Raw genomic sequence first — 19,169 nt, 5'->3', positions numbered from 1 at the left:
GTCGAAGCCGGGTGACCTCTTGGAAGGCAGGCTAAGCTTTCATCTAATCTGCTGTGGATTGCTTGAAGGAACCATTCCCATCCCTCTCTGGCTCCCAACACCAGAGGGTCATTTCAAAACAGATACAATAGATCAAATGCATGCTCTCCCTGTTTTACTTGGACTGGACAATGTGGAACATACTCAGTATACCCATCCTTCGGAGGTTTAAAGGGATAGTTGGCTTTTTAAAAGTTTTAGCTCATTGTCGATTTACCTAAGGCAGGGTTTCCCAAACTCGCAAATAAGTGGCACTAGCACCAACCGTAAATGCTGCCATGCTAATTTTCTAAATGTGAAATTCAACTAAGTCTGTGTAGGGCAGCAATAATGTGTGAGGGTTGAGAATGAGTCAAGACGCTCGGCGTAGTCAAGTGACGTTTGCATTGCAAAGCCGTTCTTAAAGAAATGCAGGGGCAAGTATTTTAAGTGATGTGATGTTTTTCATAGTAGCGACGCCGCTTTTGTAACCCTGTTATGTCAACCCATTGAACCCAATGATGTCTATGTCATAGCTTCAGGCTCGTCTGTGTACAAGGCAGCTTTGTGCAGCTAGATACCCATGTGTAGAGTCTGCATGTTAATAGGGACTTGTGAAAATCTAATCAGACGAAATGGACTCCTAAATGACAAATATTTATTGAACTCTTGACTTTATCCCTTAGCCTTTACGGGGTTGTGTGCAATCATAACTAAAGCATTGAATGTACTGTACATTAACTTCTAAATACTATTTTGAAGCACTAAAATTGTAGTTAGAGTTGTCGATTTTGCACTTTGTATTTTTGGAATAGCTTCTGCATGTTTGTGTAGGCCAGAGGTTACCGAACCTAGTCCGGGAGAGCTGGAAGGTGTGCAGTAGTGAAACACCTGATTCAATTTATCATGGTGTTGAGGCGTATTGAGGTCTTTGTGACCACTGATGTATGCCGTTTATTCAAGTAACAGCTGATCTTTACAGTATCTTATATGTTTACGGTCATAAGAATTATATACATGTAGTACAGAAAGCATGCAGAGCGCTTTTCTTTTAGATTATATATTAAATATAATTATTAGCTTAGTTGAGACAAGTGGCAAGTTTGCAGTATGTGTATGCATTGCATCAAGGTTGTGTAAATAATATTAAACATGTTTTATCGTGACTTCTTTATTTCATGGACACTTTTGTCCCCATAGAAACATCAAAAGACAACAAATATTTTAGCATCTTTTTATTGACTTAAGAGCTGAACTTATTTGGCTGGATGGTCAACACAGATTGTTCACAGAACACATTTAATGTGAATTTTGCAGCTTAGCTGAAAGCAAATTTTTGAAACGTCACTTGTTTAAATTACTCAATTCCATTAATAAAATATATGTTTACACTTTTATGACTTTCATGAATAGGCTAAACATTAATAACTATTTATAAAGGGCCTACATACTATTAATGACTATTTCATTATTTACATTGAAATTATTAGGCATTTATAATAAAGGATTAAAAAGCATTTATAATGCTTAATCATGAAAGTTATAACGTGTAACCATAAAATGCTGGTCATATTCTGTCTGGTCCATATGAAGCATTGGATTAGGAGGTGATGTTGAGCGAGGCTCTTGAAGCTTGTGCATTCAACATTCATTATTAGCATTTCATAGCACAGCATGCAAGGCTACGTACAGAACTCACACACACAAAATGTTCTACAAAAACATTGAAAAATAAACATTCATAGGAAAAATGAAAGTAACACTACCACAACATTACAGAGCTTCAAATCTATGTGGAGCTACAGTGCCTTCAGAAAGTGTTCATACACCTTGACTTTTTCAACATTGTTGTGTTACAGCTTGAATTTAAAATGGATTAAATTGAGATTTTGTGTCACTGGTTTACACACAATACCCCATAAATGAAAAGCTGAAATGTCTTGGGTCAAAAAGTATTCAACCCCTTTGTTATGGCAAGCCTAAATACGTTTATATATTTTTTTGCTTAACAAGTCACATAAGTTATATGGACTCATTCTATGTGCAATAGTAGTGTTCAACATGATTTTTGAATGACTACCTCATCTCTGTACCCCACAAATACAGTCCCTCAGTCGAGCAGTGAATGGATGGTTCAACATTATAGTTACTTCACAATACTAACCTAAATGACAGAGTGAAAAGAAGGAAGCCTGTACAGAATACAAATATTCCAGAAAATGCATCCTGTTTGCAATAAGGCACTAAACTAAAACGGCAAGAAATTAACTTTATGTTCTGAATACAAATCGTAAGATTTGGGGCAATTCCAACATGTCACTGAGTACCACTCTTCATATTTTTAAGCAGGGTGGTGGCTGCATCATGTTATGGGTATGCTTGTCATCGGCAAAGACTAGGGAGTTTTTGGGGATAAAAATAAACAGAATAGAGCTAAACACAGGCAAAATCCTAGAGGAAACCCTGGTTGAGTCTGCTTTCCAACAGATGCTGGGAGACAAATTCACCTTTCAGCAGGACAATAACCTAAAATACCAGGCCAAATATACACTGGAGTTGCTTACCAAGACAGCATTGAATGTTCCTGAGTGGCCTAGTTACAGTTTTGACTTAAATCGGATTGAAACTCTATGGCAAGAATTGATAATGGCTGTCTAGCAATGATCAACCAACTTGACAGTGCTTGAATAATTTTTAAAAGAAAAATGTGCAAATATTGTACAACCCAGGTGTGCAAAGCTCTTAGACTTACCCAGAAAGACTCAGCTGTAATCGCTGCCAAAGGTGATTCTAACATGTATTGACTCAGTGGTGTGAATACCTATGTAAATTACATATTTCTGTATTTCATTTTCAATACATTTTCAAACATTTCTAAAAACATGTTTTCACTTTGTCATTATGGGGTATTGTGGTACATGAGTGAGAGAAAAAAAAATGAATTTAATCCATTTTGAATTCAGGCTGTAACACAACAAAATGTGGAATAAGTCAAGGGGTATGAATACTTTCTGAAGGCACTGTGTACCCACAGCAAGATTGTTTGTGATAACCTGCTAGTAAGATAATGGAAAATAGTCAAATACACAACCAATGTTTTTATATACTGCATCTTGTGTGTATATAAGCTCTCCTCTTGCCATGATGTAGAAAAAGCTTTACATTTCCAACTGCCACAGTTACAAACCCTTACAAATTGATTTTGCTCAGAAAATCCCACGTCTACAAAAAACACGGTTTAGAAGTCTCCATTACAAATGTTGCACGGTGTATACATTCCTACAGTGAAAAGGAAACAGCATGGCCATGTGTATATTATCAATACATAGGTTGAAAACCTTTAAGCATGATATGGTCCTTCACAGACAGGTCCAAAAGACCAAAAGCTTGAAGTGTAATGCTTGACTTTGACATTCAAAAGACCAGAAGCGTGAAATGTAGTGCTGGACTTTTATGTTCTTCATTCGCCTTTCTAAAGTAACTTCTTGTTCTTCAACTTCTTCAAGTCAGAGTAGTTTTCAGCAAGTAGGATGGAACGTGAGCCGATATAATTTAAGCCAAGCTCCTCTGCCGTGGCTTGATCCTCAGATACAGCTAAGAAGAAGAAAATACAATTTTAAAGATCATATAACTATGGTAAGCAGGGGGCTGAGATTCTCATTTAGATGGTCTCAATTTAGATTCAGCATTATTACATAATATTCTTAAGTGACAGGATTTCCCCCACTAGTTAAAGAAATCCAGTAATCCTTGCCAGATGAGGGATCTCCGTATGTGAAATGGCAGATATGTTTTTGTCAAGGGGGTTACGCAAGGAGCTGGTAGGTCTTTACAAGGCATGCGTGACTAAGAAATGTTAGGTCTTCACCAGTCTTCTAATCAGAGAAGTAGACCCCCAAGGGTAATTTTTCCCCCTCAGATATAGATTGAAAGTTGTGGTTTTATACTTTTCACTGAACATATTCTTTGACCTCCAGCACCGGTGGCAGTATTCACAACATCTCAGAGTAGGATTTTGACATTTAATTTGCCATAATGAATAAGATTACCAGTAAACTTTTTTTAAGCGCCCAGGCGTTTATTTGCTTTAAACGCAGAGCTCACCCTGTTATAATTTCGGTTTCTAGCTCTACAAGTTGATAAAAACAGCTACTGTCATTAAGTTCCCAGACAGTCCCGTTTGTTAATTAAAACACTTACATTTAGAAAGCACTGCAAATGTTAGGCTACAAAGTGGCGAAGTGGATCGTGGTAAAATTAGTTTGACGTTGGATATATATCTCTAACTAGCCCCATAGAGCCGAATGTCTGTCGAATATCCAACCTCTAACTGTACCCCAGTGGTCAGTTTTCTTTGCTGGCTACACAGACAGAAATGCATTTTGGCAGGTAGGGATCAATCATCCAGCGCGAGGTAGAGAGAGAGGCTTGAAAAACAATTATCAACTTTGGTAGAGATGCTGTGGAATTCCACTGGAGCAGTGCGACAAAATGTGTGCATGCATAACCTACTGGTAATTACTATTTTTTGACCCTGCATTTAATAGAGACTGGCATTTATTTTGCGATGCCCGGCCATTAGAAGAGACCAGCGTTTGTTGGAGGCTCGGCGTTTAATGGAAGTTTTACAGTATATGGACAGATCCTAGATCAGCATTCCTCCTCTTAGACGTTTTGTGGAAATGCCCCCTGGTCAAAACCACCGGATATGTACAGTGAGGGAAAAAAGTATTTGATCCCCTGCTGATTTTGTACGTTTGCCCACTGACAAAGAAATGATCAGTCTATAATTTTAATGGTAGGTTTATTTGAACAGTGAGAGAAAGAATAACAACAAAAAAATCCAGAAAAACGCATGTCAAAAATGTTATAAATTGATTTGCATTTTAATGAGGGAAATAAGTATTTGACCCCTCTGCAAAACATGACTTAGTACTTGGTGGCAAAACCCTTGTTGGCAATCACAGAGGTCAGACGTTTCTTGTAGTTGGCCACTAGGTTTGCACACATCTCAGGAGGGATTTTGTCCCACTCCTCTTTGCAGATCTTCTCCAAGTCATTAATGTTTTGAGGCTGACGTTTGGCAACTCGAACCTTTAGCTCCCTCCACAGATTGTCAATGGGATTAAGGTCTGGAGACTGGCTAGGCCACTCCAGGACCTTAATGTGCTTCTTCTTGAGCCACTCTTTTGTTGCCTTGGCTGTGTGTTTTGGGTCATTGTCATGCTGGAATACCCATCCACGACCCATTTTCAATGCCCTGGCTGAGGGAAGGAGGTTCTCACCCAAGATTTGACGGTACATGGCCCCGTCCATCGTCCCTTTGATGCGGTGAAGTTGTCCTGTCCCCTTAGCAGAAAAACACCCCCAAAGCATAATGTTTCCACCTCCATGTTTGACGGTGGGGATGGTGTTCTTGGGGTCATAAGCAGCATTCCTCCTCCTCCAAACACGGCGAGTTGAGTTGATGCCAAAGAGCTCGATTTTGGTCTCATCTGACCACAACACTTTCACCCAGTTCTCCTCTGAATCATTCAGATGTTCATTGGCAAACTTCAGACGGTCCTTTCAGTCCTTCACGGCGTAGTGTGTTACCAATTGTTTTCTTGGTGACTATGGTCCCAGTTGCCTTGAGATCATTGACAAGATCCTCCCGTGTAGTTCTGAGCTGATTCCTCACCGTTCTCATGATCATTGCAACTCCACGAGGTGAGATCTTGCATGGAGCCCCAGGCCGAGGGAGATTGACAGTTATTTTGTGTTTCTTCCATTTGCGAATAATCGCACCAACTGTTGTCACCTTCTCACCAAGCTGCTTGGCAATGGTCTTGTAGCCCATTCCAGCCTTGTGTAGGTCTACAATCTTGTCCCTGACATCCTTGGAGAGCTCTTTGGTCTTGGCCATGGTGGACAGTTTGGAATCTGATTGATTGATTGCTTCTGTGGACAGGTGTCTTTTATACAGGTAACAAGCTGAGATTAGGAGCACTCCCTTTAAGAGTGTGCTCCTAATCTCAGCTCATTACCTGTATAAAAGACACCTGGGAGCCAGAAATCTTTCTGATTGAGAGGGGGTCAAATACTTATTTCCCTCATTAAAATGCAAATCAATTTATAACAGTTTTGACATGCGTTTTTCTGGATTTTTTAGTTGTTATTCTGTCTCTCACTGTTCAAATAAACCTACCATTAAAATTATAGACTGATCATTTCTTTGTCAGTGGGCAAACGTACAAAATCAGCAGGGGATCAAATACTTTTTTCCCTCACTGTATATGTCCACTTTTCCTATACTAAACCACTGCTCTGAATACAATATGGAGCTGCAGCCCACAGACACACACTACTGCTGAATTCCAAATTGACCCCTCTTCACCCTGCCAATGAGTTTTGCCACATTTCTTACACCTATCCAATCATTTCAGATCTACAGGAGTGCCTAGGGCTTAGGAACTAGGGGTGGAGCATACAGTGCATTCGGAAAGTATTCCGTCATTCGGAAAGTATTCAGACCCCTTGACTTTATCCACATTTTGTTATGTTACAGCATTATTCTAAAATTGATTAAATTGTTTTTTCCCCTCATCAATCTACACACAATGCCCCGTAATGACAAAGCAAAAACAGGTTTTTAGAAATGTTTGCAAATGTATAAATAAAAAAAAAAAGAAATCACATTTACATAAGTATTCAGACCCTTTACTCAGTACTTTGTTGAAGCACCTTTCGCAGTGATTACAGCCTCAAGTCTTCTTGGGTATGATGCTACAAGCATGGCACACCTGTATTTGGGGAGTTTCTCCCATTCTTCTCTGCAGATCCTCTCAAGCTCTGTCAAGTTGGATGGGGAGCGTCGCTGCACAGCTATTTTCAGGTCTCTCCAGAGATGTTAGATCGGGTTCAAGTCCGGGCTCTGGCTGGGCCACTCAATGACATTCAGAGACTTGTCCCAAAGCCACTCCTGCGTTGTCTTGGCTGTGTGCTTAGGGTCGTTGTCCTGTTGGAAGGTGTACCTTCGCCCCAGTCTGAGGTCCTGAGCGCTCTGGAGCAGGTTTTCATCAAGGATCTCTCTGTACTTTGCTCCGTTCAACTTTCCCTCGATCCTGACTAGTCTCCCCAGTCCCTCTGGATCTCTGTCATAGTGACCATCAGGTTCTTGGTCACCTCCCTGACCAAGGCCCTTCTCCCCCGATTGCTCAGTTTGGCCGTGCGGCCAGCTCTAGGAAGAGTCTTGGTGGTTCCAAACTTCTTCCATTTAAGAATGATGGAGGCCACTGTGTTCTTGGGGACCTTCAATGCTGCAGAAATGTTTGATACCCTTCCCCAGATCTGTGCCTCGACACAATCCTGTCTCTGAGCTCTACGGACAATTCCTTCAACCTCATGGCTTGGTTTTTGCTCTGACATGCACTGTCAGCTGTGGGACCTTATATAGACAGATGTGTGCCTTTCCAAATCATGTCCAATTAATTGAATTTACCACAGGTGGACTCCAATCAAGTTGTAAAAACATCTCAAGGATGATCAATGGAAACAGGATGCACCTGAGCTAAATTTAGTTTTTTTATACATTTGTAAACATTTCTAAAAACCTGTTTTCGTTTTGTGATTATGAGGTTTGTGTGTAGATTGATGTGGATTTTTAAAAGTAATCCATTTTAGTATAAGGCTGTAACGTAACAAAATTTGGAAAAAGTCAAGGGGTCTGAATACTTTCCGAATGCACTGTATGTGTGGCCAGGCTAGTGTTCCTCCCCTCTCTCCTGCTCACCCCTAGCAGGTTCCTTGGAATGTAGCCCTCTCGGTCTCCGCAGCGGGCCCACCACCATTCTATCTCGTCCTTGTCCTCGCGCCGCAGCACCGTCATGCAGTCGCCTTCCTGGAAGGCGAGCTCGTCATCGTCCTCGGCCTCGTAGTCCCACAGGGCGTACACCACCCCACGGTTCATGATGCCCATCTTCTCCTGTACACCTGCATCAACACAAAGTACCACCCACCTCGTCAGGAACAAGCCGTTAAGATTCAATTTCCGCTAAAACATGTTATGGAGGACCGAATGTTAGTTGGAGTAGGTGAGGGTAGCTGAATTTTGTAAACAAGCGGAGGGGTCGAGTCGGTTGCAAAATGGAAAAAGAGTAACAGGCTGTTTTGTTGTTTTGAGCTTTGTCTCCAGTCAGCGTACACTAGCGGTCTCACCGTAGAGGAACTGGGAGCACTGTGCGTAGCCCTCCTCCATCTCCTCGCACTTGTCGGCCGCTGTCTGCATGTCACTGTAGGTGGTGGCGAACACAGCAGCCCCGGACTCCACCAGGAACTTACACACCTGCACGTTATTACAGGAGGCCGCACAGTGCAGTGGAGTCCTGGGAGAGAGACAGACACGGAGAGGTAGAGTGAGGTAGGGATGGAAGAAAGGGAGGGAGGGAGGTAGAGGAAGAGAGGAGGGAAGAGAGGGAACAAGGTGGGAGAGTTGGAGGAGATGAGAGCAAGAGAGGATGGGTGAGGGAGAGTAGGGGAGTGAAGGAGGGGAGAGATAAAAATACAATAACTTCAGTAATAGTGGGCGACTGGATAACATCAGCCACATGAACACATTGAGACAGTCTTGGATGTGACGTGCTACTGGTTGCTGGGGGTGACAACAGCTTTTATAACAGCTACTGTAAAGTCACTGTAAAGTGATCTTGGCTACTGTAAAGTGACAACAACCACTATAAATATACTGTAAAGTGACAACAACCACTATAAATATACTGTAAAGGGACAACAACCACTATAAATATACTGTAAAGGGACAACAACCACTATAAATATACTGTAAAGGGACAACAGCAACTGTAATGCGACACTGGCTACTGTAAAGTTATAATGGCTCACCAGCCATCGCTGTCGGCAGCGTTGGCGTTCACGCCAAACTGCACCAGGAACTTGACGATCTCGGTGTGGCCAGCGCAGACGGCGTTGTGCAGGGCTGTGATGCCCTCATCATTGGGCAGGCTGGGGTCATCCACCTATAAGGCACAAAGTTAATAGGCTTCAAGACATTTCCTAGACAAGGTCAGTTATCTGTCTTTACCCCTTACGGTTGATGTTAGGATTTGGGGTGGGATTAGCTGATCTTAGATCTGTGCCCAAGGGCAACATGGTTGAGGTTAGGATTTGGGGAGGGTTTACCTGATCTTAGATCTGTGCCTAAGGGCAACATGGTTGAGGTTAGGATTTGGGTAGGTTTTAGCAGATCCTATAACTGTGCCTAAGGGCAACTTCTAAGCTAAGCGTTTTGACGGACATAGACCAGCGTTTCTAGTTGCTTAAGAGTACTACTTAAGTATTACTTGCAGCGGCATTGCAAAGCCTTTGCTTATGGGACGTTTGTGTGGAAGAGTCGTCTGAGGTGATCCAGTCTGTGGTATTAACATTGAAACAGCAGAAATTAGCTGGGCTAATGATATAAAACTCACATCACGGAGTTCGAATCCGGCCAACAGCCCTTTGACTCCCCACCCCCCTTATCTTCCCAACACTATCTCTTCAATTAAAAGGAGTGGGACTGCCCCACACATAAAAAATAAAAATAAACTCACATCATAGATGACCCTCTGCACCAGGTCATACTCGCCCTCCAGAGATGAGTCCAGCAGCAGGGCCAGGGGGTTGAACTTGACCCGCATGCCGTGGTCGATGCGCTCTGAGCCGACCTTGCGCAGGTTGGTCCTCTTGCCCTGCAGGAGGGGTGTAGGAGGAGAGGAGTGAGGGGTGTAGATGTTTCACAATTACAATATAATGCAGTGACATCTGCTAGCTATGGTCATCGAAATTGCTAAAAGGTTTTAAAATGAATTACAATAAATGCAACAGTTGGACAATGGATGAAGATACTCCAAATTTTTAGAATTTGTATTATCCATGATATTGACTGAATTATAGCACATGCAACATTTTACTGGCTCGGACAAATAATGAATGGAGTTCAGGGACTTTGGTGGAAATTCTGGTATTCAATTTGTCAATTTTTTATGCATTCAAATCAATACATTTTGTTATTGTATCAGGTATTTTTTTTGTGTGTGTTAAAAAATCAAATGATATGTGCCTCATTTGCATAAATACACTGGGTGTATTTTCGGTAACATCGATAGCAACATGTTTTCACACCAAACATATTTCATTAAACTGTTGACAGCCCCTCTCTCTGAACGCTCGAGAAAGGAATGAAGAAGCGAGAGTAGAGTAGGAGATGGAAACGCACGGTGGTGATATATTCTGTAGCTAAAGTTAATGTGTCAGCCTAATAATTATAAAAATATGAAAAATGCCCTATTCAAAATCAAATTCACTATAATTGTAGGTTAACTCTGTAACCTCAATTAACAATCAAAGAACCAACAGCATCGCCTAGGCCTATACGTTCACTCCCAGACTCATGAATAGAAAGTTTGGAGCGTAGCATAAGGTAACCAGTCCATCCAGTATGCATAATAATACAGTCCACACTCATTACTAGAATTTGTTTAATTTTGGAGTATAGGCTAGACCAATTATGCACCAAAGACATCTTAAATCTGCCGTGCGTAATATGTGGTAGGCTATGTATTGTATAATGGCACAATCATTATTTAAATGCCTATGTTAAAAAAACAAAAAAACATAGAAAGCACTGACCATTTCGTTGTGTTAGGCTTTGAAACAACATCCACAATGACCATGTTTTTCACTCAGTTTCAACCTGCTGTTGAACGTCTTTCTTCAAATTGATCATCACAGTTAGGTGAGTTTTAAAAGCATGATGCTGTTTTGATGATAAGTGTTTGATGTGATTTTCGATCGCATTTGCATTGATGTCAGAGGGGTTAGGGGACAATAGAGCACTGAGTACCAGGCCATTAGCGACCTGATGGTCGTTAGCTTGTTGGGTACTACCAACATACAGTATGTCCAGAGTGTATAAGAGGAGATTACAATGACTCAGTCACATGGAATTTTACTGCGGTCATGACTCATGACTGCCGGTGTGGAGGTAATACGGTCACCGCAACAGCCCTAGGGACAAGTGAATTTTACACTCTTCAAACACAGATGGCTGAAAAAGACAGATCCTCAGGTGGGCGGGGCATGCGCGTTGCTACATCTGCCACTATAAATACATAATACTGTATATGTCACACAAACAATACATCAATCAAAATGGTTTCCCAATACCAAATATCTCACCATCCGTGTAACCCAATATCCAAACCAGCACACCTTTTAGTATGTTTGGCTAAAACATGACCTCATACTATGTATTATGCTAGTATGGGCTATTTGGACATAGAATGTGGGTGTGGCTACATACCGGTGGCAGAGTAACCTGTCCCGTGACCTCTGGAGCCTGCATGCTGAGGTTGTCCTCCCCCAGGTCCTGCTCCCCCGCGCTGGGGTATGGAGGGGGCGGGTAGGGTGGGTACTCCTCCATGTAGGCTTCTGGCTGATGGGGGGGCGGGGGGCAGGGCTCCGGCTCCTCTTCCTCCAGCGATGGGGGCAGGGTGTGGCTGGAGGAGGAAGAGGGCTCTGGGATGGGCGAGTGGGGGGGCTGGGGAGGAGGCACCTGTGTGTCTTCCTCGGTCTCAGCAAGGGACACGGCGGCGTCGAAAACTTGGGACGTACCAGTGCGGTCTGGGGATCCACCGGCACTGGCGCCCTCCTTCCATGTTCCTCCACCTTCACCCTCGTAGGGGGACGCCACAACAGTCTCCATGGCGGCTAGTGTGGTCTTCTGGTAGAGCAGCTTCTGGATGTTGGGCCCCGCGGGGCCCTCAGGCTCTGTGATGGAGCTGCGCTTCTTGAGGGGCCGCGGGGCATGGTGCAGCCGGCGGCGCAGGGCCTCCAGGTCGGCGTCGCTGGGGTGCCGGTGGGGGTGTGAGATGAAGGGGAGGAGCTTGGTGGGGCTGAGGGGACGAGGGGCCCGCTCTGTCTCCTGGCTCTCGGGGGCCGGAGGTGCCAGGCCGGGACCCCCCTGGTCCACCTCGAAATCGCCGGCCCCCAGATAGGTGGAGTCCTGGAGGAGCGACTGCTGCCCCCCACTGCCTGGGATGACTGGCTTTCCATACACTATCAGAGAGAGAGTGAATGGTCAATGCGTGCTAATGGGATCAAGGAAGCTGCTTCATAGCAATAAAACAACCTAGCACGCTAACACAATCACCATTCCATCTTTTAAAAGAGTGTAAGGCTGTTAGTAGGGAAATTTAAGGAAGGTATTTTGCTAAACAATAACAGAAAATGCAGAATGATTTTATCAAATTACTCAGTTTAGTAACATAGTAAAGATCCAGGAGTCATAGGAGTAGCCATACACTACAGTAGCCATGGCTCCTTCTCTTACCTCTGGGCTGCGTGCGTGTCAGAGTGCCCCCGCCTGTCCTGGGCTGTTGGGTGTACATGGAGTAGATGGAGGAGGCCGCCACAGTCTGTGGCTTCTGGAGGACAAGCACTGCTGCTGTGGACTCTGGAGGATCCGGGGTGAAGGGGCGCACCGTAGCCGCTGGAAGAGCCTCCTGCTTTGAGGGCAGAGGCAGGGTGTGGCTGTGGATGGGAATGGGCGGAGGTGCACACAGATGGAGGGAGGCAGCCGGTTTGGCCTTGCCCGGGAAGGTGCCTGTGCTGTAGGGGTGTTTGCCGAAGGTCGGGGGCTTGGTAGGAATAGGAGGTGGCACCTTGCCGAGAGCCTTACCACCAGCCTATTGAGTCAAGAAGACCGTAACATGCATAGTATAATGAAAATTAAATACATAATATTATCACTGCAACAAATGTCAATTAACAGATGGTTATTTTTTATTATTATTACCCCTTTTTCTCCCCAATTGGTAGTTACAGTCTTGTCCCATCGCTGCAACTCCCGTACGGACTCGGGAGAGGCGAAGGTCGAGAGCCATGCGTCCTCCGAAACACGACCCTGCCAAGCCGCACTGCTTCTTGACACACTGCTCGCTTAACCCAGAAGCCAGCCGCACCAATGTGTCGAAGGAAACACTGTACAACTGGCGACAGAAGTCAGCCACAAGGAGTCGCTAGAGCGCGATGGGACAAGGACATCCCGGCCGGCCAAACCCTCCCCTAACCAAGACGACGCTGGGCCAATTGTGCGCCGCCTCATGGGTCTCCCGGTCGCGACACACGGGAGGCTAATTAACAGATGGTTTTATCCAATACAACTGACAGTTCACACATACAGTACCAGTCAAAAGTTTGGACACACCTACTCATTCCAGGGTTTTTCCTTATTTTTACTATTTTCTAATAGTGAAGACATCAAAACTATGAAATAACACATATGGAATGATGTAGTAATTTTATATTTGAGATTCTTCAAAGTAGCCACCCTTTGCCTTGATTTCATAGTTTTGATGTCTTCACTATTATTCTACAATGTAGAAAATAGTAAAAAATAAAGAAAGACCCTTGAATGAGTAGGTGTGTCCAAACTTTTGACTGGTACTGTATATCCAGTATTAATATGTGGGCCATGAGGGAATCAAACCTACAAATGGTTTTACCACCCTCCAACCCAAAAAACAATACAACCCTGTATATTGAAAATACATTGAAGCTGCTTCATTGACTAATCGGGCATTTTTGGAAAAAGCAAAACAATGGAAAGCAGAATAATATGTATTCTCTGTGGGTCTGTGATCATTTATAGGAAGAAAATAAATTGGGTAGGGAAGAACATAGCAAGGGAGCGAGCATCTTTTAAGAATATGAATGGTTCCTAAAATGCTTCTGAAAATCAGTGCAGTACCTGGGCATCCCTTAAGAGGTCCTCGCTGCTCTGATTGTTCCGTGAGGGGACAGGAGGTGGGGCGTCAAACATAGAAATGTGACGCCCCTTTTGGTCCTTGAGGGTCTCGGCATCTCCTGCAACCACAGAGGAAACCACATCAGAACATTATATGAACCATATGACATTTACATTATCAAAACCATATGACATCCATATCATAATCAGAACATTATCCAAACCATATGACATCCACATAAGAACGTTAACCGAACATTATCAAGATGGTCAGAACCATATACACATCACAATCACTGTAACCTGGAGCAAGTCTTTATTTTTAATATATTCCCAGCATCAGTTTAATAAAACACTATGCTACATCTCATGGGATGACCTGAAATTAATTTCTAAATTAATTAAATAATATGGCCTTAGCAAGAATTCCCTTCATTAATTCAAAATTGCCCATTCTTTTCTATTAGGATTAGTTAATTCATGCAGTACATTTTCAATTCACTTCCTGAATTGAAAATGGAACTGAACCCAACCCTGGTTCCTAGCCAAGTCGAAGGGAGATGGTTACCTGAGCCCTGTGAGGAGAGGCTGGACATACGAGGCAGAGTAGAGGACATGCCATGATGACTGCCACTGGACTCTGCACTGGAGCTGGACCAGTCGGACAGCTTGGACGTCTTGGATGACTGGAAACCTGTCAGAGAGAGAAGTGTTAACACATAGAAATAGCACTTGAATTGCAAAGGCAAATATATGTCCACAATCTACTACTACACAGTTACACACATGCACACTAACACACGGCCAACGCAGTCACTTGCACAAACACAAGTGCACACACGCAATTGCAATTGAACACACACACACAAAGTAAAATCATCCATAACGAAACAACGTTTTTACCTGAGTAAGGTTTAAGCGGTCTAGGAGGGGCCTTCATGGAGGAGTCTGGCATGGGTAAGGTGGTGGTGCCGTCGGGGTAGGCAGGCTTAATCAACAGCTCCTGTCGGCTCGGCACCGGAGGCCCTGGGGCCGCAGTGGAGGACAGGATGTAAGGGCCCACGGCCGCCACCCTGGAGGGGCCACACGGTTGCAGGGCCTGGCTCTCTGTGTGGACCTGGAGAGAACGTTTGGGTAACACTTTATCTAAAGTTAGCAGGTATGATGCTTTATTAGTTGTTATTAGTATGTATGAGCCTTTATAATATCTTATTATGAGCCTAATAACATATGTTATGTCACCCTATGTAGGGCAGGGATGGACAACTGGTGGCCCACGTTTTTTTAGGCCCGCGGATCAATTTCCATTAAAAACTAAATAATAATGTTTTGTTTTTAGGAACTCAGTCGGGGTCTCGATTTACCGTTGAGAGGTACATTTTTTTTTAAATCTCCGCTGTCAAGAAGGGGGCTGCTAAAATGTTTTACTTGCATGGGGGGGGGGGGGTCCACAACATTTCGCTTAGTGCCCCCAAAAGTATGGATGTGGGTACTTGATGTAAGGATGTGAGCCTTGAGCCACTGCAGACCCTCATGATAAGTTCAGATTTTCTGTGGCCCCCACCCCCATCAAAGTTGCCCATCCCTGATGTAGGGCATTGTAATGTAAAAGATTACTCCTGCACATATCACATTGATCTCATGGACTGTCAGTCCTTGCATCCATAGCTCCGTCTATGAATTGGAGTGGTGCTACATTTCCCTGGCCCCATTCCTCAGCTTAGTTCCAATAAATGTGGGGCTGATGTGGTCTGATGAACACTGCCCTAAGGTAACAATAAAGCTTTTGAACTTTGAACCTCTACTTGACTCACGGGCAGGTTCTCCTTCTGCTGTAGCGCTGCCTTCTTCTTCCAAAGGCGTTCGCGGAGCTCGGCCACTCGCTTGTCCATGGTGGCTACTTCCAGGTTGCGCTTGCTGAGGCTCTCGCGCTTCTGCTGCAGCTTGGCACTCTGGTCCTGGTTCAGCTTGTTCCTCAGCTTAATCAGGGGGAGAAGGGAGAGAGAGCTAGAGTCAGCTTTATGTTTATATAGAGCTTTTCCCACTACTGAGCCGAACTAAGCCGAGCCAAACCAAGCTCTACTGAGTTGGCCTGGTTACATATCCACCATAGTTGCTGGAACCGTGCTGAAAAGGACAGTATGAAAAGAAAACTTCAGAGCCAGCAGTTTTGTTCTGGGGTATACACTATATATAAAAAAGTATGTGGCCACCCCTTCAAATTAGTGGATTTGGCTATTTCAGCCACACCCATTGCTGACAGGTGTATAAAAACGAGCACACAGCCATGCGATCTCCATAGACAAACATTGACAGTAGAATGGCCTTACGGAAGAGCTCAGTGACTTTCAACATGGCACCATCATAGGATGCCACCTTTCCAACAAGTCAGTTCGTCAAATTTATGCCCTGCTAGAGCTGCCCCGGTCAATTGTAAGTACTGTTATTGCGAAGTGGAAACGTCTAGGAGCAACAACGGCTCAGCTGTGAAGTGGTAGGACACACAAGCTCACAGAACGGGACCCCTGAGTGCTAAGGTGCGTAGCGCGTAAAAATCATCTGTCCTCGGTTGCAACACTCACTACCAAGTTCTAAACTGCCTCTAGAAGCAACGTCAGCACAATAACTGTTCGTCGGGAGCTTCATGAAATGGGTTTCCATGGCCGAGCAGCTGCACACAAGCCTAAGAACACCATGCGCAATGCCAAGCATCGGCTGGAGTGGTGTAAAGCTTGCCGTCATTGGACTCTGGAGCAGTGGAAACACGTTCTCTGGAGTGATGAATCACGCTTCACCATCTGGCAGTCTGACGGACGAATCTGGGTTTGACAGATGCCAGGAGAACGTTACCTGCCCGAATGCATAGTGCCAACTGTAAAGTTTGGTGGGGGAGGAATAATGAGTTTGGGCTAGGCCCCTTAGTTCCAGTGAAGGGAAATCTTAACGCTACAGCATACAATGACATTCTAGACAATTCTGTGTTTCCAACTTTGTGGCAACAGTTGGGGAAGGCCCTTTCCTGTTTCAGCATGACAATACCCCTGTGCACAAAGCGAGGTCCATACAGAAATGGTTTGTCGAGATCGGTGTGGAAAAACTTGATTGGCCTACACAGAGCCCTGACCTCAACCCCATCCAACACCTTTGGGATGAATTGGAACGCCGACTGCGAGCCAGGCCTAATCGCCCAACATCAGTGCCCGACCTCATTAATGCTCTTGTGGCTGAATGGGAGCAAGTCCCCGCAGCAATGTTCCAACATCTAGTGGAAAGCCTTCCCAGAAGAGTCGATGCTGTTATAGCAGCAAAGGGGGACCAACTCCATATTAATGTCCATGATTTTGGAATGAGATGTTCGACGAGCAGGTGTCCACATACTTTTGGTCATGTAGTGTGTGTTTGTTGTCCCGCTGTGTTGATGATGTTATTTTTGCCGCAAAAAGAAACTTCTGTGGAAGCAGACAAATCGGATCTTCTCTTACCTGCAGCTCCTTGTAAAGACGCTCCAGCTCGCCGGCGGAGCTCGGGCCGTCATTCGAGGGCTCCATCTTGACGCTTTTCAGGGTCTCCAGCTGCCTGCTCAGCTCCTCCACTCTGGAGACGGCCACCAGGAGCTCCCGCTGCTTACTCTGAAACATCCCGTTCATCTGCTCTATCTCATCCACTATACGGCCACGCAAATCAACAAACACACACAAGCACACACAGACAGACAGACAGACAGACACAGATAAACAGACACAGTAGTCAAATTTGAAAAGTAACATTTAGAGAATGCTAATGGTGTGTTAGGTTAAACCAAAATCTAATTTTCCGTTAACGTCAAGATTTTATCTTAAACCTAAACATGTTCTGTGAACGTCTGGTACGGCAGATCAAAAAATAATAATAATCGAGAAATGTTTCAGCTATCATTCCCCCAAATTGCACCTTCAGGTTCAAATGTATTATTATAATAATTTTGATAGTAACAGTCTTTTCGAGAGCCATGCATCCTCCGAACCACGGCCCTGCCAAGCTGCACTGCTTCTTGACACACTGCTCGCTTAACCCAGAAGCCAGCCGCACCAATGTGTCGGAGGAAACACCGTCCAACTGACGACCGAAGTCAGCTTGCAGATGTGCGGCCCAACACAAGGAGTCGCTAGAGCATGATGAGACAAGGAAATCCCGGCCGGCCAAACCCTCCCCTAACCCGGACGACGCTGGGCCAATTGTGCGCCACCTCATGGGTCTCCCGGTCACGGCCGGCTGTGACACAGCCTGGGATCAAACCTGAGGCTGTAGTGACGCTTCAGCACTGCCATGCAGTGCCTTAGACTGCTGCGCCACTCGGGAGGGTAGGTTCAATTGTTTTTTTGATGTCCAAATAATCTTAATACACAACGTTCCCATAACCTTCAGGTGTACATTCTCGGAATACACAGAAAACTGGACAAAATAACATTCTGGAAACTAAAACCAGGAATCCTCTTTTGAACCAAAAGTAGTTAGCTGGGTGTACACTGTAGGCCTAAGCCAACCAGCAAAAATTGCTGTTTTCGTGCAAAGAAATGTCAAGTGTGTCAATTTGGAAAAAAACATGTTACCCAGAAAGCCCTACCCAGCTCCTTTCCCAAACCCCTCTTCATCGAGTGTCCTCAACTCCTCGCTCTCCCCTTGGCACTGACCCAGTTTGCTGTTGCTGAGGCGTTTCTGCTCCACTTGACCCTTGAGTGCCCGCACCCGCCGCAGCTTGGTCTCCTGGTTCTCAGCGTTCTCACGGAGCTGCCGTAGTCTCTCCTGCTCTGACGCCTGCTGCTGCTGCTGCCGCTGCTCCTGCAGCTTCAGGTAGCGCAGACGCTGCTCCTAGCCATCCAAACAAGAAAACATTTTCAAGTTCAGATTAAAGTTTTTAATAATACCCACATGGTGTATTAAAGTAGTCAAAGGTGTACTATTTGGTCCCATATTCCTGGCACACAATGACTACATCAAATCTGTGACTATACAAACTCTGCATTTGCAGTTTGTTTTGGGTGTCTTTTGTATCATGTCTTGCCCAATAGTAACATAATAATAATATGCCATTTAGCAGACGCTTTTATCCAAAGCGACTTACAGTCATGCGTGCATACATTTTTCTGTATGGGTGGTCCCGGGGATCGAACCCACTAACCTGGCGTTACAAGCACCGTGCTCTACCAGCTGAGCTACAGAGGACCAGCTGAGCTACCGTAACCAAATACGGAATAATGTATTGTTCTTTTGGAGTCACTTTTAGTGCCTGTGAGAATTGAAGATGTTTCTGAACACTTCTACATTCACGTGGATGGTGCCATGATTATGAATTAATCATGAAGGAAGCATGAATAATGATGAGTGAGAAAGT

The 19,169-nt window shown here is 44.4% G+C and overlaps 1 protein-coding gene across 1 annotated transcript in view; it reads right to left on the bottom strand.

Annotated features, from left to right (window-relative positions):
- Window positions 1-3,570: 3,570 nt before the first annotated feature.
- LOC311131162 (apoptosis-stimulating of p53 protein 2-like) overlaps window positions 3,571-19,169 on the bottom strand; it is a gene marked incomplete at its 3' end in the record, with an annotated part of 45,008 nt that continues 29,409 nt past the window's right edge. The window contains exons 6-18 of the mRNA XM_084164005.1: window positions 18,469-18,646; window positions 17,281-17,462; window positions 15,613-15,777; window positions 14,702-14,915; window positions 14,367-14,492; window positions 13,802-13,917; window positions 12,383-12,737; window positions 11,354-12,108; window positions 9,603-9,740; window positions 8,896-9,029; window positions 8,215-8,381; window positions 7,790-7,989; window positions 3,571-3,612 (exon numbers count right to left, since the gene is read on the bottom strand). Coding sequence (XP_084020131.1) covers window positions 3,571-3,612; window positions 7,790-7,989; window positions 8,215-8,381; window positions 8,896-9,029; window positions 9,603-9,740; window positions 11,354-12,108; window positions 12,383-12,737; window positions 13,802-13,917; window positions 14,367-14,492; window positions 14,702-14,915; window positions 15,613-15,777; window positions 17,281-17,462; window positions 18,469-18,646 — 2,772 coding nt within the window. The remainder of the gene's footprint in view (window positions 3,613-7,789; window positions 7,990-8,214; window positions 8,382-8,895; window positions 9,030-9,602; window positions 9,741-11,353; window positions 12,109-12,382; window positions 12,738-13,801; window positions 13,918-14,366; window positions 14,493-14,701; window positions 14,916-15,612; window positions 15,778-17,280; window positions 17,463-18,468; window positions 18,647-19,169) is intronic.

The sequence above is a fragment of the Coregonus lavaretus genome, assembly GCF_964263955.1.
Source record: "Coregonus lavaretus genome assembly, chromosome: 6".
Lineage (NCBI taxonomy): Eukaryota > Metazoa > Chordata > Actinopteri > Salmoniformes > Salmonidae > Coregonus > Coregonus lavaretus.
Note: the sequence above shows the minus strand (reverse complement) of the source record. Positions and strands in the feature narration are given on the sequence as shown.